Source organism: Opisthocomus hoazin, chromosome 7 (assembly GCF_030867145.1).
Source record: "Opisthocomus hoazin isolate bOpiHoa1 chromosome 7, bOpiHoa1.hap1, whole genome shotgun sequence".
In the NCBI taxonomy this organism is placed as follows: domain Eukaryota; kingdom Metazoa; phylum Chordata; class Aves; order Opisthocomiformes; family Opisthocomidae; genus Opisthocomus; species Opisthocomus hoazin.
In genome coordinates, this window is record NC_134420.1 from 10,139,383 (window position 1) to 10,165,722 (window position 26,340).

At 40.2% G+C, this 26,340-nt stretch overlaps 2 protein-coding genes across 6 annotated transcripts in view; one reads left to right on the forward strand and one right to left on the reverse strand.

Annotated features, from left to right (window-relative positions):
• The window catches only part of KIAA1549L (KIAA1549 like), a 145,287-nt gene extending 135,488 nt beyond the window's left edge, over nucleotides 1-9,799 (forward strand). For all 5 annotated transcript variants that reach the window (XM_075426218.1, XM_075426215.1, XM_075426217.1 and 2 more), the window contains one exon: nucleotides 485-9,799. In XM_075426218.1, coding sequence (XP_075282333.1) covers nucleotides 485-766 — 282 coding nt within the window. In that variant the 3' untranslated portion in view covers nucleotides 767-9,799. The remainder of the gene's footprint in view (nucleotides 1-484) is intronic.
• A 5,056-nt stretch (nucleotides 9,800-14,855) lies between these two features.
• On the reverse strand, nucleotides 14,856-16,216 carry C7H11orf91 (chromosome 7 C11orf91 homolog). The gene is made up of 2 exons (XM_075426805.1): nucleotides 15,853-16,216; nucleotides 14,856-14,961 (listed from the first exon to the last, which is right to left on the reverse strand). Exons 1-2 carry the CDS (start codon nucleotides 16,214-16,216, stop codon nucleotides 14,891-14,893), a joined length of 435 nt encoding a protein of 144 aa, XP_075282920.1. The 3' UTR covers nucleotides 14,856-14,890.
• Between the last annotated feature and the right edge of the window lie 10,124 nt (nucleotides 16,217-26,340).

Below are 26,340 nucleotides of genomic sequence, written 5' to 3' on the forward strand. Positions count from 1 at the left end.
GTGAGTTTTTGTTAGGAACAGTAAGTCCAGAGACTTGGCTGACTTGGATTAGACAGTGGCTGCAAATCAGCAGACCTTACTCTTCTGTTCTAGGCTTTTCAGTGTCCTGAAATGTAGTGGTGCTGTCTGTTTAAAACTGGAATGTTTAGGAGGAATAGGAAGCTGAGGGCACATTTTCAGAAAAGCCTTCTCCTTTGACTTTTTGTAGCGATGATAAATCAGGACATGCAATGTTTCCCTTGCTACATGTTTTTGCTGCCAGTCTGCGGAGTTGAATACCTGCTACATGGAGATAGGTGCATAAACAGCACATATCAAGATACGTATTTGTAAAGGGAAACTTAGGAGTATGAGGTTTACATTCTCTTCATATGGTCCTATCTGTTACATCTTATTCTGCCCCGGGGAGGTTTGTGTTATCTGGCAGGTGGCACTACGGATCACAGAGTTCTGTATAATTTTATGTAATTACAATGCTCTACAGGTTCCACTACCTGGATACATTGAGGCTTATCCGAGGCCCCGCTACCAACATAATTCTCCTTCACGACTTCCTCGCCAATACAGCCAGCAAGCAAGCATGCATCCCAGCCTGGAACAAGCTCCTTTGCCGTCCACCGCAGCTTCTCAGCAGAGCCTGTCAGAAAATGACCCATCTGATGCTCCTCTCACCAATATTTCTACAGCTGCCCTCGTAAAGGCAATAAGAGAAGAAGTTGCTAAACTGGCCAAGAAGCAAACAGATATGTTTGAGTTCCAGGTCTAGTATCTTTTGTGCACGGTACTTGTCTCATGTAACCTGGGGTAGCCAAGAAAGTGACTCCTTTAATTTTCAGTTACAAACTTGCTATGAATTGTGCCAAAGTGATGGCATTTCTCTCTGTCTGAAAAGTCAACACTATGAAATTACTTAAAGTAGAGCAACAGGACTCTGAAGTATGTAACTCTGTTTGCCAGCTAAGGAAATGCTGCCAGGGAACTGTTTAATATGGATAAGATTGATCATATGCAATTGTTTGTCACTTAGCTCTTGCATCATGACCCATCATCACTAGAGATGCTGCTGAATGTGTCTGTGCCACACGATGTTTCATTTGCAAGCCCAAAGGTAGAGCTGCTGAAAATAACTTCTGCATGTCAAAACTTTGATTAGAGAAGAAAATATAGTAGAAAACGGTTAAATAAAGGACACAATAGGTGTGGTGGTGGCCATGTTGTTCGCTGAAGGATGCTGTAGAAGGGACGCTGATTTCAGCAATGCAGAGTCATTCAGCCTTTTCATTTTACAGACCGTATTCAAACCAAAAGAATTCAAGATGAGTAAGTAATAGAAATAAATGTCCTGTAAATAGTCCCAATTCTCCTCATCCTATTAACAGTACAAAAAAGTGAAAGAGAGAAGACTGTGAAGAAGGTTAATGGTATTTTGATAATCGGTGGCTGCCTTGTCCCTGAATGCCACTGATGAGTTATGGAGGAGATTTTTTTCAGTGTGAGAGAATACAATGCGTGAAGAGCCAACAAAAGATGCTGGTGCTAGAAGCTTCCAGGAGAAATGAAAAAAGGTTATTCACATTTGCTCTACATTCAGGCTTTTCACTCTGAATGCATGTGAAGCTGGTAAACCTGAGACCTTTGAGCAAGTCTTTCCAACCTGGAATAATGAATACACCTGCTTGGACAAGAAAACCTCTGTTTAACACAGCGCTTTCTTCTCTTTCTTAAACAATGATATCTACTAGAGTGATGCCAGAAAGTGCTACCTGAAGCTGCAGTTGATTTTGATTACGCTGGAATAGTGAATGCGCACCTAGGAAGTTCTGAATGTAGAGGACCTGATTATTATATTAACTTGTAAATAAGTAAATGGTTATATGGATTAACGAAAATACTAATGTTCTGTGAAAAAGAGAGCATTTCCAGAAATTATGCTGACTTTATATTGTGCAAGATAAAGGTGACTAATTATTAAACTGCTTGTATGAATCCAATCCCAGAAGAAACTCAAACCAGTTGAATGGGACAATAGTTAATCTTTTGCAGTTGTACAAAATAGTCAGAGATCATGAACAATTGTTTTCAGTTCCTTTGGCAGTTAGCTTTGGGAACTGACGTTGTTGCAAAATACATTGTGTTGGGCATGTTTGATGTCAACTGGAGTTAAAGGTAATGTCCTTCATTTCAGTAAGTTATTTAGTTATCCTCAATTGCTTATGCTATTTTGTCTGATCATTTAATTTCCTTGAGTTTCTTTGGTCTTTACTGAGGTGAGAAAGGGAACTTGGTTTAGCTTTTTGGGCATCAGTAAAATGAAAGGAGAGAAGAGACAAGAATAGAGGATAGAAGAAGAAATTGATGAAGCACAAACTTTTAAAGCAGAGCTATTTTTTCCGCAAGTAATTATATTATAAACCCTGACTGAGATTGTGGTACACAGTTATCCTAGAACATATAGATATCTTCTGCTCTGATACCTTAAATATTGCAAAAGCTTTTGGAATGCTAGCTAATCTTTCAACAAATGTGAAACTTCATTTTTATTATTTAAAAATCAGATATAAATAAAATGTATTTTTGTAATTTCTATGTATATATGTGCTGTATATTTATATGCGACTAGTCTGTTATAGTCAGAAAATTTCCATAAACAAAGTGCAAAAAAAAGAAAAAAAAATCCTAGTAATTTTAATCATCAATATAAACATGTTATGTCTGGAGTACACAAATATACCGTTGGGTGGCTTGGATACAAAACAACCAAAGAAACTCAATCTTTCATATAAATATAAGTCTAGCAAAGACAGACTGCTGTCTCAGTTACCTGTCAGCTAACTAATACTGATCTTATCAGTGTAATACAGTACATTTTGTGTTGAATTAATAGCTGCCTAAGAGTATCACACTGTAAAATAACAACTTAAAAAATACTGTGCTAAACTCAGCGTGCCATAAAAAGACTAGTTCTGATTGGCTTCAGTGGGAACTTCGCTCGCTGGGAGCAAGGCTGAGTTTCTCTATTAGTATTCGTTTATATGTGCAAGTTTAACTGGAATCCCTTGAACAATATTGTGCTTATTTTTCAGTCATTTAAATCACTGTAACATAAATGCAGACATAATTGAAGAGCGGCTTACTTTTGTTTGGCCTAAGCGGGTTCATAATGGGCAAAAGCTTACTTGGTAAGTGAAATCTACACTAAATTGTGCCAGCCACATTTTGCATCAGCTTTAGTACCTCAGTTTTTGAATGATTCCTCTATTTAGCCCAGTGACATTTTGCAAGTAGATAGGCCCTTCTATGCAACGGGAGTGAAATGTGCTGTGAAATAAATTTCTGTGTCTTAGACTCCAGTTTTGCAGAGTTATCCTAAAGCTGCAAGTATGGAAGCAGGAGCAATCATGTGGATGGGAGTGCTGAAGCAATATAGCTGGGAAGAGTAATGTTACGACGTATTCCCAGAAGAGTCACACGAGGTAGGACGTACCAGATTTAAACAGCATCTTTGGGACACTTAGTTCTGCTCGTAAACCTGTACCAGTTCTTAAATTTAAGTGATTTAGTAGTTCCATCAAAAAATATGTGAGGATAAAACCAAGCATATAACTAAAAAGTTTGGAAATTTTGTGGATGTACAGGGTTCAAATGCCTACATGCAAAAAAATGAACAAATAGAAAAAAACCAAATAAAATTGTTTAAGTAGCCTTCTAGAAAGACAAACCATTTCAGTAAAGTTAAACAAAGTACTCTCCATACTACTGATGAAGACCTGTTAGACTTTCAAAACTAATTTTGTTTGGTATTGTATTGATGGTGTGCAGTCTATTGAATATTCCCTCAACCATCACTCTAAAACCATTGCGGTGCACTTTCTTCACAAAGATATTTTAGATTCTTCATTCATAATGGCTTTTTGTCTTGTTTGTAATATGTTTCTGTATTTTTTTTTTGTGTACAAAGTAAGACTATACCAAGACAATAAGGACATTCCTGGGAAAAAAAAAAAAAATCATGCTGTAGTATTTATACTGTCTGAGCACAAATAAATGATAAAGTGAAAATACAGTGTACAAATAATTTGTAATATAATAAACATTTTGTATGGCTACAATTACAATATAGTTTTTCAATATTGATTTCAAAGAAGAAAGTATTCCTGTTTAAAGTTGTAACCTTATCAAAATATATTCATGCCATGTTTACTGATAAAAATTGAGTCATTAAGGTTTTTCTATTAGATGTCCCAGTTTTCTTTAAAATAATGTTAAATGCTTAAGTGAAAATACTGTTTTCTGTGTACAAAAATGTTGATGTTCTGACCACTATTTGTCTTCAGATTTGTAAATCATCAGTAGAAACATCTGCAAATGAAATGCACGTAAAATTACTTCTCAGTATGTATGTAATGACCACTTTCGGTAGACTATGTGTGCCATTTATTAATGTCACTAGAATAGTAACTTTAAGACGATACGAGGGTACTTTTTGACAGTCATTTTTTGAGAAAAACATACTATCTGGATTTGAGAGAAGCTCTAGCACTCAGTGTAGAAATAAGAATAATATTTATATCTAATGATATCATGGATAGAACTTGATAGAAATGCACGTAAATCCTCGATATAGAAATGGGGAGGTTGCCACAAGTAAAGATCATTTCATTTTCACAGAATCACAGAATGTTAGGGGTTGGAAGGGACCTCTGTGGGTCATCTAGTCCAACCCTCCCGCCGAAGCAGGGTCACCTACAGCAGGCTGCAGAGGACCTTGTCCAGGCGGGTCTTGAATATCTCCAGAGAAGGAGACTCCACAACCTCCCTGGGCAGCCTGTTCCAGTGCTCTGTCACCCTCAGAGGGAAGAAGTTCTTCCTCATGTTCAGACGGAACTTCCTGTGCTTCAGTTTGTGCCCGTTGCCCCTTGTCCTGTCGCTGGGCACTACTGAAAAGAGTTTGGCCCCATCCTCCTGACACCCACCCTTCAGATATTTGTAAGCATTTATAAGGTCCCCTCTCAGCCTTCTCTTCTTCAGGCTGAACATCTCCTTGTAGGAGAGATGTTCCAGTCCCCTCACAATCCTCGTAGCCCTAAAATTTTCAGACTAACCTTGAAAAGGTGAGGCGTGGAGGAAAGAAAATGTCAGATAAAAATGTGATGCTGTAGAAAAAAGCAGCCTTGGATTGAGTGGCATAACTGAAGTGAGGCCTCTGTTTCATTTAAGGGAACTTAACACATACAAACTAACTACAGTTTTTGTTATATTTCAGGATGTCTGACAGTAAAGAATTAATTAGATATTAATGGACAGTTTTAGTCCTGCATTGCAAATAGAAGCTGGCAGTTGGCTCTTGTAAAAGACTGAGGGAGCTTGAAAGCAGCAAGTTTTCTGAGCTAGCAGGAGAAGTCACTTCATTTTGCTGACCTTGTTCATCCTGTACCCATCTGAGCAGCTCTGAGTACTGTGTCCAAGGATGCTGTATATCAGTTACGGTCCTGACCTTGCCTTTCTTGTACATAAACAAATCTCAGTGGCTTCCCACAGCTCACTGACATGAAACGGGATAGGAAGAGAACAAGTGTGAGACAATATGAAGGATATTAACAGGTCAGGAGTACCTTAATGGCCTGGAAGCCATGGATCTTCTGTTGTATGCTCATACCTACTAGAAAATGTTTGTGTTTGGCAACTGTCCTTGGTAAGGTGCATTCCTTTCATTGTCAATGACTGACATGTATAAATTAAGACTCAGTCCTGTCACAAGAGAATTAATTCTTCCACTCTTTCATCTAACCTGTGTGCATTTTCTGTGTAGCTCCACATGAGAGTGGCATAATTAATACAAGTGGTTTCCAGTTACTCAGAGTAATCTCTTGTAATAAAACACCAAGTAGGATGGCATCTTATATATATTCTACTTCATCATTAGGAGGGGGAAAACAAGACATGATCATACAATATGTTAGTATATTAATATCATTAGCCTTTTGTTTTTGAAAGCTTTGTGAAAAAGGGAAAGTTTGGTCTGCTAAGATCAGGACTGCTGATCAGTCAGTGCGTGCAGGGCAACAGCCCCCTTCTGCTCAGTATGCTGTGGTGGCCGATGGAGCACATCTCTCACCACTTCCTGCCCTGCCAGAAAAGGGTACAAGCACACAGCTTTTTTGAGTAAGACAGACATAATTTTGAAAATAAATATATAGAGTAAATAACATCTGTCTAGTTCTCTGTGACCACTCCAGATGCATTACTGGTCTGCTAAGCAATTTTTACAAAGCAGTGTGTGTTCAAAGAGTAATGAATTAGCTCGAGCTTGTTTACTACAATGTTTTTGGACATAGCACTGTAGACTTTGTAACAGTGCTATATGGAGTCAGTATGTCAAATGGTAACTTACACCTTCTGTGCTAGACTTTCCTTTCACGGGTTAATGTTTTGGCCATAACTCCAGGACTAAGATTTTTTTTTCTTATCAAACTATTTCAAAGTTCTATTTTTCCATTTTAAAATGTAGGCATGCAAAATGAGGATAAGAGTACTCATTTAGAATGCTTTTTTTTGAACTCTTGCCTTTCTCTCACAAATAAATAATGCAAAACTTGAGTTGGGGAAATGAGATTTATGTAAGTCACTAAATGAATTGGGTACTGACTTGCTCTTTAAAAGAAAGTTTCTAGACAGCCAAGTCATAAAAGTGTACCTGGTTAATACCGCAGAATCTCTACTGAGAATAACTGCATTGCACATTCTTGATCAAAAATGTTTTGCCATGCCAAATGAGTGAAAATCAATCGGAAAATTGTGAATATGGGGATTCCTGTATCCAAGAATATTTTTGCTTGGGCAGTATACAAGACATAGGAGATGGGACAGGGTTTTCAATGGGACTCTTAGGGGGGTAGACTACCCCGTGTAACACATTTACCCTTTGAGTGGCCCTTAGTACCAACAGGTGTAAAAACTACAGCCACCAAAGTGGTATGGCGGAAAGGTGATTTAGGTCCTGATATTTAAAACTGTTGAGATGCCCCAAAATCATATAGGATTTTCAGTAGGAATATAGTATCATACTCATATATATATATATATATTCAAAAATATTTTTTGAAAACTAGTTCTTCAATCCATCTCTCTGTCCCCATACACTTCAGGTTCCTTAAGGTGTACAGAGGCAGTAAGGAAGAGTTAGTTCCCAGTTTTTCTGTTATGAAGCTCATGAAAATGGTCAAATGTATAGCAGATGTCTTGAAAATAATTGCAAATACCATGAAGAGATGTTTCAGGAATTTGATTTTTTTGGCATTTGTTAAAAATAACTCTTGTTTTAAGAAGTGCCTGACTTTTCATGAATTTCCATGCTTGATACATTCCCAAGGAATAGCTTGAAACTATATTACATCTTGTAAATAATTTTGTAAATTTATAAATACACATTTACATACTAGGCAATAATGGGTCCAAAGGATTGTATATTATACAGAAAGTTGATTCCGCTGAGTACAATACTTAGAGGAGGTGATTTTCTTCTAAAGTATGTCCCTCTTCTCTGCAGCTCATTGCATTTCTGTGCTTTGCAAACCAGTGTCTAAACACCATAGCGCATAGTGGCATCAGCTAAAATCTCATGTATCTGGCAAGCAGCACTGACTTTTGCAGCCTCCAGTGGGACCTTGTAAAGAGTGCCTGTGTATAAGATTATTTTTTTAAGCTATTAAAACAGAAATGTGTGGGTCCTTAACTCTGGCTTTTTGCAACCAATCAGTGGCTTTTAGGTCCTGCATCACCAGCAAACTTCACCAATAGATACCTTGATGTGATGCAGCAGAATACAGCAGCCTATGCCAGGGATTCATCGGGACGTAATAGAAGAATAGGTGGTAAACCCTTCTATTTCTGCAGTGGATGGGCACTAAGTAATTATGAATTGATTACTATGGCAGGTCAAAGAGTCTTGAAGTTTACTGCTTGGAATCAGTTTTACATATTTGGTTAGCTTTTAATTTCTTCATTTGTTTAAACAGTGCAAAAATAGCAACATTAACAGCATATTCTGTTTCAGAGTTGTAAACATGGGAGATCTGAAAGCAAGTAAATTTGAGGTTTATTCTTTGTCCTTGCCTTTATCTACTACTTTCAACACTGTAAGTAAGAAAAAAACCCACTTTACTCTCCACCAAATTAATTTTAGTATTTATTTCTACGACAGAGAGACTGGGAAGGCGTTTTTCATTTCACGTTGGTGTTGGGTTCTTCAAACTATATTCAAGGTCATAGTTGATAGGAAAAAAAAAGACAACAAGCCAAAAATTACTGAAAATAAGACAGAACTAGTATTACTGAGGCTTCAATTATGATTTAGGATTTAGCAACTGAGCAGAAACAGCTCGGACCCAACAAGGGTCTGTTCTGGGCAGTTTTTTGGGTCTCGTTAGAAAGGACACATGTACAGCACAGATATTCCTATGTTCCTTGACCTTTTTTTTCTCATTTAATGTCTTTCTTGCCGTAGCTGTACATTTTGAATTTGACTTCTACACTGGTGTACACAAACAAGCGCAACCTTTAGCTTGCTGATATACTGCTGGTGTGACAGAATTAGTAACCAACATATGTGATATAATTTTTAATTAGCTATGGCACTGTGTAGCTTTGGCCCATGTTCCGCTTTGTGATACTTACAGGTGCCATATTAGTGTTAAGGTGATGTGAATAGCGTCTTCCATTGAAGTTATTGGCGTAACACCTGCTCACTTCAAGGAAAGCAGTACTGATCCAGTATTCTCTCAGTGAATTAACTATTACAAGCATCTTTAAATTGTGCAGAGATAGGAAGGATTCTATCTAGCTAGAGGTAGCTGGAAATTAGGACATAGGAGGTTGGTTGTCCCTTCTTCATAATTTCAGATTGGTCCTGGGCAAAGTGTTTAATCTGACTATGCCTCAGCATCCCCATCTGTAAAGCAGAGTGAAGAGACTGTCTCTCCTCACACTCCTGATGAGAGGCTGAACTAACTGATAATGTTAGAAAAACTGAAATCCTGGAGTGGGAAGTGGATACTTCAGTATGAAGCACTATTTATTATTTCATGGAGCTTGGTAATTGTTCAAGACTATAAATTACCTGTTTCTCTGGTAGCATTTAAATATATGTGAATTTACATTAAAAAAACCCACCAACACTTCCTGATACTATTTCAGTATGTTCTAGGAAGCCCTTCCAATAACAGCTTCTACACTTTTTTAAAGAGATGTTATATCAATAAATTGTCTCACTTCCCATGCAACAGATTTCACTTTCTGATGAAATTAACTTTTCCTACGTCTTTGAATTATGGAAAGGACTAGCTCTGCATGATTGCAAATATCCATGTTATCTTTGTTGTTCACAGCTTGATTCAACTAAACTGTAATGGCTGTGTCTGTGAAAATTGCTTAAAATCTGTGTTTCAGCTGTAAATGGGAAAATTAGTTTTCTGAAGCCAGTTAAAGCTGCAAAATTGAGAGTGATTTATAAAGCCAAGTGTAGGAATTAAACTGAAAGAGGAAGAAAATAATTCATTAAAATTCTATACTATGCAATCAGAAGGGAAATCTCCAAGAACTGGTTCCTTTTGCAATTACAAACGTAAAACCATAGCAATGGTAGAATTTTACGTATCACTGAAAAGGAGGCATTTAAAATGTTCTGGGTCATTACCAAATGGCTGTGTTTTTACTCTGAACTGGTGATTCTAGAAATGAGTATATAGAATAGTTTCTTTCATGTTAGCGGCTATATATTAGTTGAAGTTGTACATGTTTTTTCTTGGCATTTTTGCACATTAAATAAAATATGTCTTAAAATCAATGTTGCTACTTATTGGTTGTTCCTGCTGTGTCCTTTTCTGTAGATCAGCTGCTTTAAAGCATGAGCATGCCTCTCCCTTGGAGCTGCCAGGCTTCTGGGGTGTGTAGGGGCCCCGCTGCTCATGCTCTCAAGGCAGAACCTGGCAAAGAACAGCATAGGAGTTTTCAGAACTCCACAAGTTCAAACCACATATTTCAGTGGTGGCGATCCCTCTGAAGAAAGGCATTTGCCTACCTGACAGAGGTGAGCAGGAGAGTAACCAGCAAGCCCATGGGTTTTGATGACATCTTGTGATCTTGTGTTTCCTTCGTGAATTTTTGTTCTTACCTTAATGTCCTCTATGCCTTCCTCTACTACTCAGTCATTTACTGTGGTTTTCATTGGTATTTACTCAGGCCTAAGTTTCCTGCTGTTGGTCCGAAGTGAAATTAAAAGAAAAAGGAACATGCAGGTACGTGATTTTGACAGTACTGCTTTTGTGTAATTTGTGATACAAGAAATTTGGAATAAAAAGTTGATTTTGCTATAAGGAACACAGCTAACCCTTCTTCCCTCTCTTTGTAGTTTCAGAGAAAAAAAAGAGGCAGGAAAGGATCTTCTCAAAATAGAGCATAAATGAAGTTCCCAGTGATACCTGTAAATCATGGCATCACTAGTGTACCTATCACTACTAGGGTTCTGGACAGATGGTATACTCAAGATACAGTTTTATTTTTTATATATATATATAAAATATATATATAAATATATATAAAGTTGTGACTGCGAGTGCTTAAATTGCCTCAAGGGGTTGTTCTGGCTTTTCTCACGATATACCAAAACCTCAGCCTATTTCACAAATGTATGTTTTTAGTGTGTAACATTAAGCAACTGACTAGTGTTAATAATAATTATATATTTCCTTAGAAAGGCCAAATGCACCACTTATTGACTGTTTTGTGATTAGCAACTCTTATGGCACCTCTTTGATTCAGTATCTATATTTGATTCTTAAGAAACACTACCTCCCAAACCAAGAAATAGGACAAGTTTCCTAGATTTAAGTGCTGCTCTTGATTTCCCTAGTTAATGTTGAGATGTTAGCTCTGAATTTTCAGTACAGGTGAATCTGTCATGCAGCATTCACCGATGAAAACAGAAAAATCATTTAATGATAGCTTAGTGCTTTTGGATTTCCGCTGTAATCTGTCTTTGAGCTAATTAAGGCAGCTTTACTTGAAGATTAATTTCCATTCTAATGATCCACTGTAATAAGGCTGAGTATCTATTTGGAGAATTTTAACATAGAAAACTCTAAAATAAAGCAGTCTTAAATTCGATGGACCCAACTATTTGGTATAAAATACTTTAAAGCTTAAATGCATTCTTATTTTCAAATGGCTTTGTAACTAATTTTTCCCATCATAAAGCAGTCAAGGCTGCTTCAGGTTTCAGAAGTGAAAGACCTGAGGGCTATCTTGGGGGAGCACTTGAGTATCACTGTAGGTGTAGACATGTCTCTCAGTGAGACAGCTGTCACTGCTCAGCCCTCAGGCTGGCTGAGAAGACAAGTCGCTGCTTTTTGAGAAGCTTCTTTGTAAAGAATTGGAAATGGGAGCAACCTACTGATGTACTGAGATCTCTGCCCATGAATCAAAATCGTAGCCTAGTGTTTCTTTCTTGAATGCAACAGAGTTGTTGAGTCACAAGGTAGAAAGGGATCTGAGCTGTGCCACCATCTAAATGTCAGATTTAGCCTTCCCTAAGCAGTCTCAGAGAACAGAAGCAATCAAAAAAATGAATGACATATGAGTGAATTTTTGTGAATAAAACTGCAGTATAAATGCTCATTCTATTTATTTAATATATGTTTAATTTTTACAAAGGAAACAATAAATAGATCAGTTTTGAGATGAACCCATAAGCCTACAGAGACAAGAGCAAATTACTGGATGTAACAAGGTCAGATGGAAACAGAGAATAAAGGTAAATGTTCATGGACAAATGAGAATCAACATATGCACCATTATGTTTAACTGGTTGCTCGCCCGGGCTATTAATACAAGTTTATTACTCTCTTGCCACATTCATGCACATGCATGTGTTAGCATTTCCAACTGAAAGTACAAACAGGGTTTCTTTCCAGGCAGAAATACTTCCTTGTATGTCCCATGTTTCCCCTACAGTCTCTAAGTTACTTTTGTAGGTGTTTCTTCACACACAGAAGGCCGAACTGGCTTTCCAGTGAAGATAGCCACCATACTTTAATGATCGTCTTGGAACACTGAGATGCCTCAGTGAAAGGACTTTGACCAAAGCCTCAGTGGAAGGACTTTGACCAAAGCATCCTGATAGCAGAGTGCCATGGCTGATGCTGGCCAAGGGAAACCATTTTGCCTTGTTTTGGCACGTGAACCAGATGACTGTTCTAGTAGATGGGTGTCCCCAGGCAACTTTAATTGAGATTACATATTAACTGGTGTTATTGCTTGTGTTATCACCTGGTAATTAAACATGAAGTGTTGTTTTAGCATAAAGGCCATATGACAAAAACTGAACAACAGATGGAAAAAGATTTAAACTCTGTGCTGGGAAATGTAGCTTTGTTTAAGCCAAGAAAACCTGAGTAAGGGCTGATGAGAGCTGAAAGAGTTAGTAAAAGGTGAGGAGAAAGAATGGTTACAGAGCAGTGATCATATATATGGAAACCCTTGTAGGCCCTTGCAATAACCATGGGAAACTTAGAGTGGTTTAGGAGTGAAATTATTCTGGAGATTTGGGAAAATGAAGATAGTTCCTCTGAAGATAATTCCTCTGCTACCTAACTTGATTTAAAAGCTCTTACTTCTGCGCAAAGCCTTTGAAGGATCCTGTATATTGGCTTGTTTTGTCCTGTCCAAGTTTGTCTTGTGGTATTTAGTGAAGCGCTAACATGGTTCCCATTTTCAGTTACTAACCATCGCAGTATCTGTTCATAGGTTTAGCCTCAAAACTCTTTGAGAGACTTTTTATCCTCCTCTGCAGAGGGAGCTGTAGAATACCAAAGCCCAGATTTCCAAGGTATTTCGGTAATAATTTGTTTCTTTAGACACCTAGATCTACCTTTTATATATTTACTGCCTCAGCCTCCAAGATGTGGTTGGAAAGCAAGATAAATCATCGGTGGTTATGTCAGCAATTCCCGACCAGGGGTAAAAATACCTCGTTTAAGAAGCCCCCTTTGGAAGTTACGTGTGGTGTGCTGTCTGGGGTAAAATAGCTTAAAAGGTGCCAACTAGTGAAAACAGAACAGTTTAGCCAGAAGCACAAAGCCATTAATTAGGCTTTAAAAAGCTAAGCAGCAATTAAATGGTGCCAAGGTGGGCCTAAAGAGGGGACTGCAGAACGCTGAGGAGAGGGTGTTTACACTGGAGTGGTGTGCAGGGGGAGCTTGCGGCAGCTGCTATGGCTCTGCGAACACTTGACCCACCGTGCGGGCGGCTGCCAGGGCCTGGGGCCCACCAGGAGGCCGCAGGCACCCTGTCAGCCGCCCCCGGGCCCTCCGCCGCCAGCCCAGGAGCCCCATCTCAGCTCAGGCCCTGGCTCCCACCCCGGCCTGAGAGTGAGCGGGCTCCTGGGTTTTTGGGCTGCCTGGGCGAGAGCCGCCCTGGGCCCGTGTTACCAGTGGCCATGTCTCCAGCCCTGCCCTGGGCTTCCTGCACGGGCCCGGGCCTGCTCCCTCACCTTGCCCTGCCTGAGGCACACTGGAGCACTGGATAGAACCCAGCCTCACCACGCTCCTCCCAGCCCTGCTTAGGCTTTGTTTCATTAAAAAAACATTATTTATTAACAGTTGAAACCATGAACTGCCATATTGGCGGAGACACCCGTCTGACAACAGCAGCTGCAGATGGTAAGATCCTGTTTAAGATCTCCTAGCTGCCCTGATATAACATGACTATTACCGTCCGCTGATTGACAAATGGGAGTTATAAACTAGACTTTTTTTTATATAAACTCTGTGTAGGACAGATTAAAATCTGGCTGGAAAGATTAAGATAGTAAAAGAGTGAACGCTGTAATAAGCAGTAATAGGATACAAAATTTTGATACCGTATTGTGTTAAAATGCTACACAGTTGAGCAACTTTAATGCCGTTTTTAAAAAAAACAGCTGCGTGCCAAATTATGATAGCCTCAGGGTTGGTTACTGCTATTTCATGCTGCCACCTACTGCTGTTGAATTAGAACAGGAAAAAGTAATTGGTATCTTTTTATCAGTCTGACGAGCCGATTTACTACTTTGCTAGGTTATTCTTGATGCCCTGTATGGCATTACTTTTTTAATGCAGATGTTCTTCAGGTCTTCAGCCTGTCATTGCTGCCTCTGTCCATTTTTTTCTCATGCAAGGACTTGTCTTCCAAACGTAAGGATGTTATCACTCCAAAAACTGCCGCAGGTTTTAGCCTAAGCGCTATTGGTCCTAAAATAACAGTAAAATGTTAGTTGAAAGTCAATATTATATGATCATTCTGATAAAAACTAACTCAAGCCATAACTTCTGTAATTTTGTGCTACACTGAAGACAATAAAATATTTGTGATTATTTGTAGCAAAGATTTTTGTGCTAATATGAAAGTAGTTTTCTAAAGCTTGCTTAGAGGCATAGGACTTTTGACCATATCTATTTACTCTCAGGTGCACTTCACGTATTTAGAATTAAAACCATAAACTCCCATATTTTTTATTGGAATTACTGTGTTTCTCTGCTGCATGTATCTTTAACATAACCAATGGACTGCTAGGAATCCTGACATCAGCAGTGTTAATTTCTTAGTGTTTTTGAAGAAAATATTATTCATCCTGTTTGCATATAGTGAGAAAAAAATGTTAAAATACATGGTAGTGTTACCAGTAACTAGTACCACACAAATAATACACAAAAAATTCAACAAGAAAATATACTGTATTTTTAAATTTGGTAGGACAATAGCATATAAGTAGAAAAATAATATCGAAGGTCCATTAAAATATTCTGTAGTGATATTGTGACAGAATATCCAGCTGAAATAATCCTCATTGTGCTGGTGGCTATTTCTTCAGCTTTTGCCTTGCTTTCATGCATTGTATCTTTTCTTCTTTTAGTGCCTTCAGGAGTTTATCTAAACACGAATGAAACATAATTTGCCATTAATTTTGTCATTAATACTTCACAGTACTTTTTAATGTGTTAAGCAAACTAGTAATATTCCTTATAATTTCTTGTCTTGCAAATATCTGAAAACTAAAGTTTCTCACATGTAATGAAAATAATAAGTATTGAAATAGCAAAAAGTATGTATTGCTATGACAAAGGAAAAAAAAAATCTTAGTTTCCTGTTCTGAAAAGTAAATGTATGCAAACCACCTATCACAATTTCTTTGAGATCTTCCTTTCAATGTGTGTATCTGCTGGCCGTTTTTCCCATGTTCTCGTAACCTTTGCACTCCTGAAAGTTTCCTGACTGGCAGCCTGTGGCCTCGAAGGAGGCGAGGAGCATCGCACCCTCCCTGCTGGAAACCCCAGCAATCACTGTCTGCCGAGCTATTCTATTTCCTGTATTTCCTTCATGGCCAGCAGGTTTTAAAGTCAAAATGCCAAACGAAGTTAACTTTTTTTTTATGCCTCCAACTATCTGCAGTTATCAGTGGCCTTTATCTTAGGTCAAAGCTGCCTTACAGCTGCGGGATCTCAGTGGTAGTGGATGCATTTCCCATGGACAAACTCCCCTCGGGTTTGAGCGTGTCTGAATTGGGGTTTTTGCTGACACTTCAGTGACTTCGGGGGTTTCGTCGCTTTGCGCAGAAGTAACAGATCTGTAACTCCTGCGCCTCCTCCGTGCCCGCAGCCGCCCCGTGACCGGGGTCGGTGACACCGGCGTGGCTCCCTGCACCCCGTCTGCTCCCCCGGCGCCTGCTGCCGGGCGCAGGTCGGGACTGGGGCCGAGCCGTGCCGGGGGGCGGCAGGGGGGCCCCCGCCCCACCGAGCCCCGGGTGGGGGGAGGGAAACGCACACTGCCGGGCGTCGAAGCCATCGCCGACGAGCGCCACCAGCTCCAGCTCCTTGAGGCGGATGCCCAGCTCGCAGACCTCGGCCTCCAGCTGCGCCTGCTCCCCGGGCCGCCGCGCCGCGGCCCCGCCCTTCTCCGCGCCCCCTGCCGGGCAGAAGAAGCGCAGCGGCTCGTACGGGAGGGGCGCCAGCGCCGCGGCCCAGCGGGGCGTCACGGCGGCGGGCGGCGGGGGCTGCCCCGACCCCGGCCCGCAGACGGCTGCGAGGGGCGGCCACGGGCTGCCGCCGCCGGCTGGGGGTGGGAAGGGCTCGGTGCAGCCGTGGAAGTGGGGGAAGTAGAGGGGCGGCGGCGGGCGCTGCTCGGTCATGGCGCCGGCCGGTAACGGCGGTTGGCCGGGAGACGGGCCGGCCTCGAGTCGGCTGGGCTGGGCTGGGCTCGGGCCCCTCCGTGCCGGGCGTCGCGGGCTCTCTCCCAGTGCCGGCGCAAGCCCCGGGGCAGCCCGCGCCGGGGCAGGCCCGTTTCCCTCCTCCGCTTCTCCCGCGGGTCCCCGGCCTCGCCCCGGGGCTGCAGCCGGGCGGCAGCGTCCCCTCGGCGGGCCGGGGCCGGGCAGGGGCCCAGCGGCCTCCCCGCGGCACGGGACGGCGGGTTGGTGTTGAATGTCCCCAGACCTAATGCGTTTGCGTGGGAGATGCCTCCAGCATGGCCCAGTTTTGCTGCGAGAGGGCGGGGGTTTCACCGCGCAGTTTTATCTGCGGGCCGGGACGAGGCACTGCAGGGGTGCGCTGGGCTCTGGAAGTAGCGTTTGTTAAAAGAAGTGAGGAAGGCGTTGTCCAATAATTGTCTTTGCGCAGTTTAGCCTCAGGCTAAGTGTGAAAGAAGGGAACCAGGTATTGAGGGTGGAAGGATGCTGGTGATAGTTCAGGGAAAAGTTCATCTTCAGGTGCTTGCTCACGGATGGCTGATGCTTAGCATATCTGATGTCTAGGATTATAGGGTGGGTTACATTTTGGATGGGTGCTCACACACCCCCCCACCCCCACCCCCCAACCTTCTATGATTTTGCTTGGATTTGAGGATGAGACCTGTTACTAATGGCTGGTTGCAGCTTCTTGTCGCCTTATCTGTTTCCATTAGACCTGACAATCTCCCTGCAGCCCTAGGCAGCTGTCGGGACCATTGCTGATTACTTCTGTGGAGCTCAAAACAGGCCAAAAAGACCCTCTCAGGCTTAGAGCAGGAGCACTTCTGGGATGGATTCAAGCTGATTTAAGGTGTTCTGGACAACCCTAATAAAAGAGGTGCTGTACCAGTGCTATTTGTGAAGGATTGATGATTGCAGGAGCTGTAGAGGTTAGTTACGATCAGTAAATTCACTTAAAATGAGGTGAAAAGCCCACTGCAGTACTAATGCAGGCTAGAGCAGATGTCAACAATACACAGTGCCTAAGGGACCGCTATGTGCTCTGGAGTAAATTCCATTTTTAAAGCTTTCCCTTGCACAAATGAGGTTTGGTGTTACCTTTTTCTAGAAGCAGACTTCTCTGTACTTAGGTGTAGTGCTCTGTGCTGTGAGTCAATACTGATGTGAATGTTTTTTTAAGGTTAGCAGACCTACAAACATAAGCAGTCCCAAGAGTGACAGTGCCCCAAAAAGTGGTAGGAGCAGAGAGACAGTGGCGGGAATCATTCCGTATTTTATTTTCATGTACATTGTTTGGGGGATGTGCTCTGACTTAGAGTGAAACCTGATTGCTTTATATGCAGTGTGCTTACATTATTAAAATTCCAGTACCACTGTAATACTGGTTGCATATTTTGTGAATGGAATACATGTATCTGAAATAAGCACTGATCAGATGAGAAGTCTGATAATAAGATTTCCCCCCCCCCCTCCAGTTCTTAGATTAGGCAAGAACCGTCAGTATAGCTGATTCTATGTGATGATGTGAGTAGAGAGCCCAAGCATTAGGTGGACACAGCACCTGCGAGTGTCTCTCTTTTTTGTTTACACAGTAATTTGAATGTGTACAGTAAAAGTCAATAACCCTTCCTTAACTTGGTCTTTGTGGATCGCTTTTGAAAGCAAAACAACGCTCATGCAGAATTTGCAGGGGGCTCTACTTTTGAAACTGGCAGGAGACCCAGTGCTTCCACTTCTCTTTCCTAAAGTAAGTTTCTGTTTATCTGTGAACAACCAAAACAAACAGACATCTTGTTATTTTATTTGAATCTGATTCAATCTGTCCTTGTTTATGCTCTAATTTAGCTTCCCTTTTATTTCTACATTTCACTTTGTCATTGGGCTAATACTGGTGTACTTTTTAATTAGTAATACTTTGAACAACTGGATTTGGACTTTTTTTCTCTGAGCCTTTTGTATCACCACAGTAGAGTAGCTACTGTCTTGCCATTGCACTGTCAAGTACACCCTTGCTGCCCCACCTTTAAACTATTAAGATTAGGTAAAATATTATTAGTTAATATTCAGTAGGGAAAATCAAAATGTAAGTATATCAGGATGTGTGTAAGTATATATGTGGATGGAAGAGAATGGTTATTAGAAAAACAGTAATGTTCTTGTGACTAGTCTTAAATTTGTAGTGTATTCCTTATATATGGGATGATAAGGAAAAATATCTGCTTTCCAAAGAATTGAGAAGAAAGAATTAAAAAGAACTTTTTGAAAAGAATTGAGAACTACAAGAATAGCAGATCATTAGTAAAAGTATTTGTTTTATGAAATGGCACTTATGACTGACGTACATTTTTAGTGAAGTGACGTTAACAGTCCTAGCCATTACTTGTTGTTCAGTAGTGGCATACTTCATACTACCCTGGAGTGTCCTAGAGATACGCTAAATAATGTTTTTGTATATAGGTGATGCACAAGGATTTCTGCCATATAACTTGTAGTTTTAAGGGTGCTTGTATGGAAAACAAGGATAGCCTACTGATAAACATGTTGATAGGGTTATTGATGCCATTTTTCAGAGTTAAAGCCAATATATGTACTTAATTTGGGAGAGATGAAATGTGGATATTCATTAACACATGTATATATTGTGAAGTTTTGGTCATTTATTACAACTAGCAGGGATAAGATGCCAAGAGATGTCAAAGTTGGTCTTGGCCCTGATGCATTGCAGCAATTTTAAGTTTCTGGAGATCGATCTTAGTGAAAAGAGAAAGATAAATCTTTTGAAACACAGAGGATGGAGATTTTCAGCTGAAAGGGGCAAAATGGGAAAAAATGTGCGGAGAAGTAAGAGGATGGTACCTGCATTCACTGAAGAGTAAAATTTTTGAAGAAGAGAGCGTATTATGGGCAGTGTAATTTCACAGGTACTGATAACGCTTTTTGTATCATTTTTCTTTCATCATTTGGTACCAGTCAAATATACTGTTTATAAACATTTCTATTTGTCTAAAGCATGTGGACTAGTGGATCACAGCGATGCATGGTTTTACATGATAGACAGTAAAATCATGAACCTGAAGGTTCCTTTTTTTAATCCTTACAGCAAAAAAAGCGTGTGATATTAATGCTGAAGTAGTGGGTTGTATTGGCTTTAGGTGCCATCTGGTGGAGTTTTTGCAGCGTGTCGAAAGTGCTGCTTTTCTTTCTGATTGTGTTAGTCTTGCAGATAAGTATGTGCTGAGCACAGAAAAGGTTGCTGCAAGAATCAGAAGTTAGAGATACAGAGATTAGATAAACATGATGACTGGGAGCACAAAGGCTGCGGCAGGGAGAGTTAGTGAGATTATAATGCACATATTTGTAGTATGGGTTTCATAGATTTCCAGTTCTCATAACTCTTAACATTTTCTCATTCATTTAATGTATAATTAGTGATAGCCTCTTTACTGTGAAGCAAATAAAGTTCTTGGTAATAATAGTTTGAAATTAAGATGATGACATGATGTTATAATCTAACTTTTTTTCAGGGGAATGCTGTCAAGATATTTTAGGGTTTATTTTGTACAGGCATCTTAAGGTGATGCATTGCTATTAATATAACCCCAAAGATTGTATTAAATAGCAAAAGGATTTGTGTACACTTTATGCTAGAACAGTCACTATATACATGGTTGTTAGACATCTTTGGGACTTAAGAGTCAGTTATAAGAGTTACAGTAGAACTTCTCCCATGGGAGAAAGTACTGCCATTTTGCTTAACCAAAGAGCTTAGAAGTATATTATTTTCTGTATAGGCCTCAGGAATAAGGTCCTTTTTGCGTGTCCATGCGGGTCCTATCTAAAGCATGAGCTAGTGCTTGATAAAGCAGGATTGCATTTTGGATGCTGCCTCCTGCAAGCAGTTGAGACATCTGGGAAGAGGCAGGGAAGGGAGAGGAAATACTTCTGTCTGCCTGCCAGGAAGGCTAGTTATGCAAGGTGGAGAAAGGAGGTTATACTGTGAGATGTGAGAAAAACTCTGCCTTTAGGAAAGATATGTTCATTTGCCATATTTATGCAGTGTTACATACTGTTCAGACATGTACCTGCATCTTTGGCATTCAAAATTTGTTTCCGAAGTTGAGATCCTGTAGTCCTGAGTTATGCAAATGAATACATAGAATCATAGAAAGTTTTGGGTCAGAAGGGACCCCTAGAGGTCATCTAGTCCAACCCCCTCGCAGCGAGCAGGGACACCGCTAACTAGATCAGGTTGCTCAGAGCCCTGTCCAACCTGGTCTTGAATGTTTCTAGGGATGGGGCCTCCACTACCTCTCTGGGCAACCTGTTCCAGTGTTTCACCACCTTCATTGTAAAGAATTTCTTCCTTATATCCAGCCTAAACCTACCCTGTTTTAGTTTAAAACCATTACATTTAAAACCAATACATCATGTAGACAGAAATTTTGTGTAGCTAAACTGACTGTAAATTATATAAAGATCAGAGTTTTGAGACAAAAAGTGTATATATGTGCTTTGTAGGCCAGCAATTGCAGTAAGGGTGATAACTATGCAGATTTGATCCAACAGAGGGAGTAATATACATACACTTGGTAGTGTGTTATAATTTGATAAATTTAGCACACTCATCTCTACGTATTTAAGTATTGATATTTGAAGTGCTTATAAAAATGTTAATTTTGGGGAAGGAAGATTTTTTTGCTTGATTTACTTATCCAGCCAACAAAGACAGTAGTGACAGTATTCCAGCCACCACTCCTTTACAGTACTTAAAAACTTTTTGAAAGGCTTTTCTGTTGAGATAAGTTGAGGATAGTAAATTAAAGTTATGAAGTCTGAGGGCAGCTAAAATATCCTCATGTTAGTGGCAGCTGACAATGCAGTCTGCAGCATTAATGACAATATTAACATTTAAAATGCTGGGAATGGTAAACTATGGAGGCCCATGGTGGAGCAGAGGTCCACCGGCAGCCCGTGGAGCCGACCATGGTGAGGCAGGCTGTGCCCCTGCAGCCCATGGAGGTCCACGGTGGAGCAGAGACCCACCTGCAGCCTGGGGAGGACCCCATGCCGGAGCAGGGGGATGTGCCCGAAGGAGGCTGTGACCCTGTGGGGGACCCACGCTGGAGCAGCCTGTTCCTGAAGGGCTGCACCCTGTGGAAGGGACCCATGCTAGAGCTGTTTGTGGAGAGCTGAAGCCTCTGGGTAGGACTGACATTGGAGAAGTTCGTGTCTCGTGTGGGAGGGACCCAGTACTGGAGCAGGGGAAGAGTGTGAGGAGGAGGAGGGCGCGGCAGAGATAGCGTGTGATGAACTGACCGCAGCCCCCATTCCCTGTCCCCCTGTGTTGCTTGGAGGGGAGAACGTAGAGAAATCAGGAGTGAAGTTGAGCTCAGGAAGAAGGAAGGGCTTGGGGGGAAGGTGTTTTTAAGAATTTGGTTTGTTTCTCATTATTCAACTCTGATTTAGATTGGCAATAAATTAAACTAATTTCCCCAAGTTGAGTCTGTTTTGCCCATGATGGTAATTGGTGAGTGATCTCTCCCTGTCCTTATCTTGACCCACGAGCTTTTTGTCATTTTTTCTCTCTCCTGTCCAGTTGAGGAGGGGGGAGTGATGGAGCAGCTTTGGCGGGCACCTGGCAGCCCATGAATTACTCTATAACATTAGCTATTAATAAAATACAATTATCTTTACTGAGTTCATATTGGTTTTGGTTTATAATCTGTAGGATTTATTGGTGAAATTGATTTCAGAAGTATGCCACTGCAGACATGCATCAGGGAAGGGTCTGCTAGATTTGTCCCAATACAACAATACAAACCGATATACAGAGGGCTATTTATAAAGTCTCAAAGCATTATGCCAGCAAACTTAAAATTAACAGTGAGCAACTAATTAACAATTATACAACTTGAAAGAAGTGCTAATTAAAAAGTTTTCAAGAGATGAGTTTTCAATTGAAATACAAAATTAGCCAGAGACTTAGTGCCTGAAATAGAAATTTGGACTGATTAGCAGAAATGCAAAAAGTACTAACTTTGTAAGAAATGAATTTTTAATTTTCTCTTCAGGTAAGTCTCTGCCAATCTTCAGGATCAGAAGAAGATACACTGTTTTGGATCAAACTATTTTTCAGTGTTGGTGTGTGTCATACATGTTTACGGTGTGTTCAGTTGCAGAAATTGGAGGTTTTGGCAGAGAGACCATGACTCTGTGCAGCTCTGATGATTTCTGTGCTGCTGAGTGCAAAACTCCTGCCTTATTCCACGAACACAAAATGAGGTAAGAAACAGGAAGATAGAAGTTGTCTGGAAGACTGAGAGTTGCTTGTTTAAAGTCGTTGAAATCTGGTAATTGGGGAAGCTTTGTATCTTTTGAGGTTTGTAGACTCTGTGCCTTTATGTCTTCTATGGAATGTGAGGAATGGGAATCCACTGTTTTCAGAAGTGGTTTAGATGCTACGTTTTTGCAAGACAAAGTGGCGAAGGGTGCATAAATGGAATAAAAGCATTAAATAAATAATAATAATAAAAACGTTAAAATCTGTTCTACCTGCAGACTCTCTGAAAAGATCTTTTGAGGTTGCCTGGTTTTATGCATTGTAACTTGTGTATGAGTATGTGTGGGATGATGCAGAAGGAATGAGATTATTTTGATAGAGCGGAGTGATGTCTGCATGTTAATTCAGCAGATAAGTATTTTGATTACTTGTGTTTGTGTCTGAGTTAATGATGGGTGCTTTTTCTTTAAGCATGAATCTTTGTCAAACCCTGCTTCTTGCCACCAAGTATATTTCTAGGATGACCTCATTTTTTAAATGTTATTTTTGATAGTCTGTCTCTTTTCTGGAAATCATTGTTTTAGGTGTATACTTGGCAATCTAAAGAAGTGATGAGACTTCCTGTGGAGTGAAAAGCTTAATTCCACTAAGCGTTAGACTAGAGATCTGAGTTCGATGCTACCTCACACATACATGAATGAGTCATCACAGCAGATAAGGTTGCAGAAAAAAAGGCACAGTTCACTGCATGTAAAATTAAAGAGACCAATCCATGCTAGCTTTGAAATAATAGAACTCATGAATAATCTTGAAGGCAGTCTTGCATCTTGCTCCTGGCTGTTCATATGCAGTACTCCAAACACCTTTTAAAATTCCTATTGCAGAACCATTTCATCGCATCTTGATAAACACTAACAGGTTTGACAATAATAAAGCTTATTTAATAGTACTGGAATGGGTTGCATATTTTGGTTTTTTCCTGTTGTGGAATGAAAGAGGTTGGAAGAGAATCTACATGTCACTGAAATATTTTTCTTTGCGTGTTGGGAGTTGACACTGTCCTAAACCTGCATTTTCAGATGATGATGTAATCTATAGATGTCAATTTATTTGGGAGATTTTATGCAAAGCCTCTAAAATTGAGATGGATTTTACTGTGAATATGCGTATGCTCATAACGCAATTCAAATAGGCATTAAAAGAAAAAGCCTTTGTATGGATCTGTAAGATTTGTTCTTTATTAGTTTACGCTATACTTAGGGGCTAAGCACTGTGCTAAAAACCTGTTATGTCTTTAAGGGTTAGCATTGTGTAAGATTATATTTTCAGAACTATGTAAATATTATTGGCGTATAAAGTGAGTTTTTATTCATACTTGCCTGTAGTTACTGTAAAAGATAGGCTCCAGTTATCCTCAGGATTAGAATTGCTGCAGTTTGGAAATGAAGATGGTTTCTAATTATAGCAGCATTGGAGTGTGAATGGTCTCTGACTCACTAATGATGTTCTTCAGAGCTGCAGCCCATCCTATCAAGGAATGTGAAATCATACCAGTGAGTACAGTCTGCGCTACTTACATTGACTGCTTAGAATAACGGTGACTGGCTCATGCCAAACGTAAAAGTACAATGATTGCAGTGAAACTGTATTGTAATGCTACACTGGGTTTCATTAAGAGGCATTTTCCTCATACAGCATCGCTGATTCAGAGCAAAGATGTCATTCAGGTAGTTTAGTTCAATATGCCTTTGCTCACCTTTACTAGCACCGTGCATTGATGAACAGAGATTATGATAAAGGTAGGTTTTCTTTGAAGCTACTTTAGGCTGATTTAAGTGGGCAAAGGAGATATATTTCATAAACAGGAATAGCAACTGGCGTATGTTGGCTGATTGTTTAACTTTCCTCTTTTATTTTAAACATCTTAAATTAGATTAATCTTAAGCAGATTTACTGTTAGGCCATTATTTTTCTCAGGAAAAATCATAACCTTATGTTTTAGCCGTGTCTTAGGCGCTTGGAATGATCATGGTCTGTTGTTGAATTTCTTTTTTTCTCTGCAGGATCCATCAGTTTAAGTATTTGGAAGACTTATGGACTATATCTATAGTATATCATGGTTTAAATGGATTCTGTGCAGTTCCATCTTTAGCTGCTGTGACCTCATTCCTGCTACTGGACGATAACTTCACAGCTAGCTGGTTGCCACAGCAGTGCTTTTGGCAGTTCTTTCTGTAGTTTATAATGAAAAACCAAATGATCCAGTAGAGAGGTTAACCCTATGTACAAAGAATGTGGAGGATGAAACAGTATACACTAAATCAATAACAAAATATATTTTTTTAAAGGAGCGCCCATCCATCATCATGTCAAGCCAATTCTGATTAATAAACATAAGAGTTTGAAAAGATCACCAAGTACCACTGTCTGTAAGAGCAGATATAAGATGGCCTTAGTCATTAGCTCCCTGAGAATCACCAGCATGCTTGATTGAAGCTTCAGTCTCTCAGTAGTGGGCAGATTGTAATCCACGCATTTAAAGTTAGTGTGTTTTAGACAATACCTGTGCCTCTAGGCATTGACACACTCAAAAATAGAGATTATGTAAAGTGAGAAGTATTCCTCTCGGAAATACTAATCCTGGTGTATAGGCTGTTGTCATGTAAAACATTCACTTTTGACAAGCAGCTTTTGGGTAGGCCTGGTTCCTGTAGTTACAATGATGATGTGGATCACAGTGGATAGAAAGAAGTGGAGTAAAGCTATGGAAAGCAATAGAGTGAAGCCAATTAGGAGTTAAAGCATCTCTTAACATAGGAGAGAGATGATGAGAAGTAAGATTGGACTCCTTAGGATAAGACGACTGAATTAGAAAGGAAGCCTAGAAGGAATCTTGAAGTTATGTACATAATGGTGACTTTTTTATTATGTAGCTGAAATTATTAAAACAATTTGAAAACGGTTTAAAGCTCCTGAAGGGAAATGATTGGGGACTTTTTTCCGCCTTGCTTTAACTTTGGTTAAAATACGTTTTCCCTGAAGCGTTAGTGTTCTTACTAGGGCTTCTTACCATTTAGGCAGGTCTGTTATTGTCCATTTTCTGCTGCCTCATGGAAAATTGCTTTCCCATCTTTTCAACTGACTCATTTGAACAATAGTTCAATATCCTAATGCAATGAAAGATGAGCTTCAATTAATTCTGTGGCATCTCTGCTGTTTCCTAACTTTCAGGACTAAATTGTAGCAAGAATGCAAAAAGGGCATCTAAGTACATATTTGGGGGTAGAGGGGGGCAAATACAGTGAAGATTTGCTGGCTGTTGCCATCTGGTCACAAAAATGTCAAAAGAGGCAATTGTCTGTGAAAATGACCTGGATGGAGAAGTAAGAGAGGGAAGGGCACAAGGAGGAAAACCCTGTGAATAGGTGTATTGTTAGGAGCATAAGATACCCCTCCAGAGTGCTGTTTTTTGAAAATAAAGTGTTATGTGCAATCTGGTGTATTCCGAAAGAAAACGGAAAGTCTGGTCACAAGTGTTTTCATAAGACCCAAGGATAAATCCTGGAGAGGGAGCAGCATGGCTGTTGCTTATGGATACCTTCTCCTGTCTTGCAGCAGGATGGTGGAACAATGGCTCCTTCCTGAGCAGGGCTGAAAGAAATTGCTTCATAGCTGGGGAAAGAAGGCTGGAAAATTAAAAAAGTAGGTGGAATAAAATATGAGGCAGCTGCATCAACAGCATTGCACTAGCAATTCTGTGCCTCGCTGTTTCTTTGAAATGTCCTTTGCT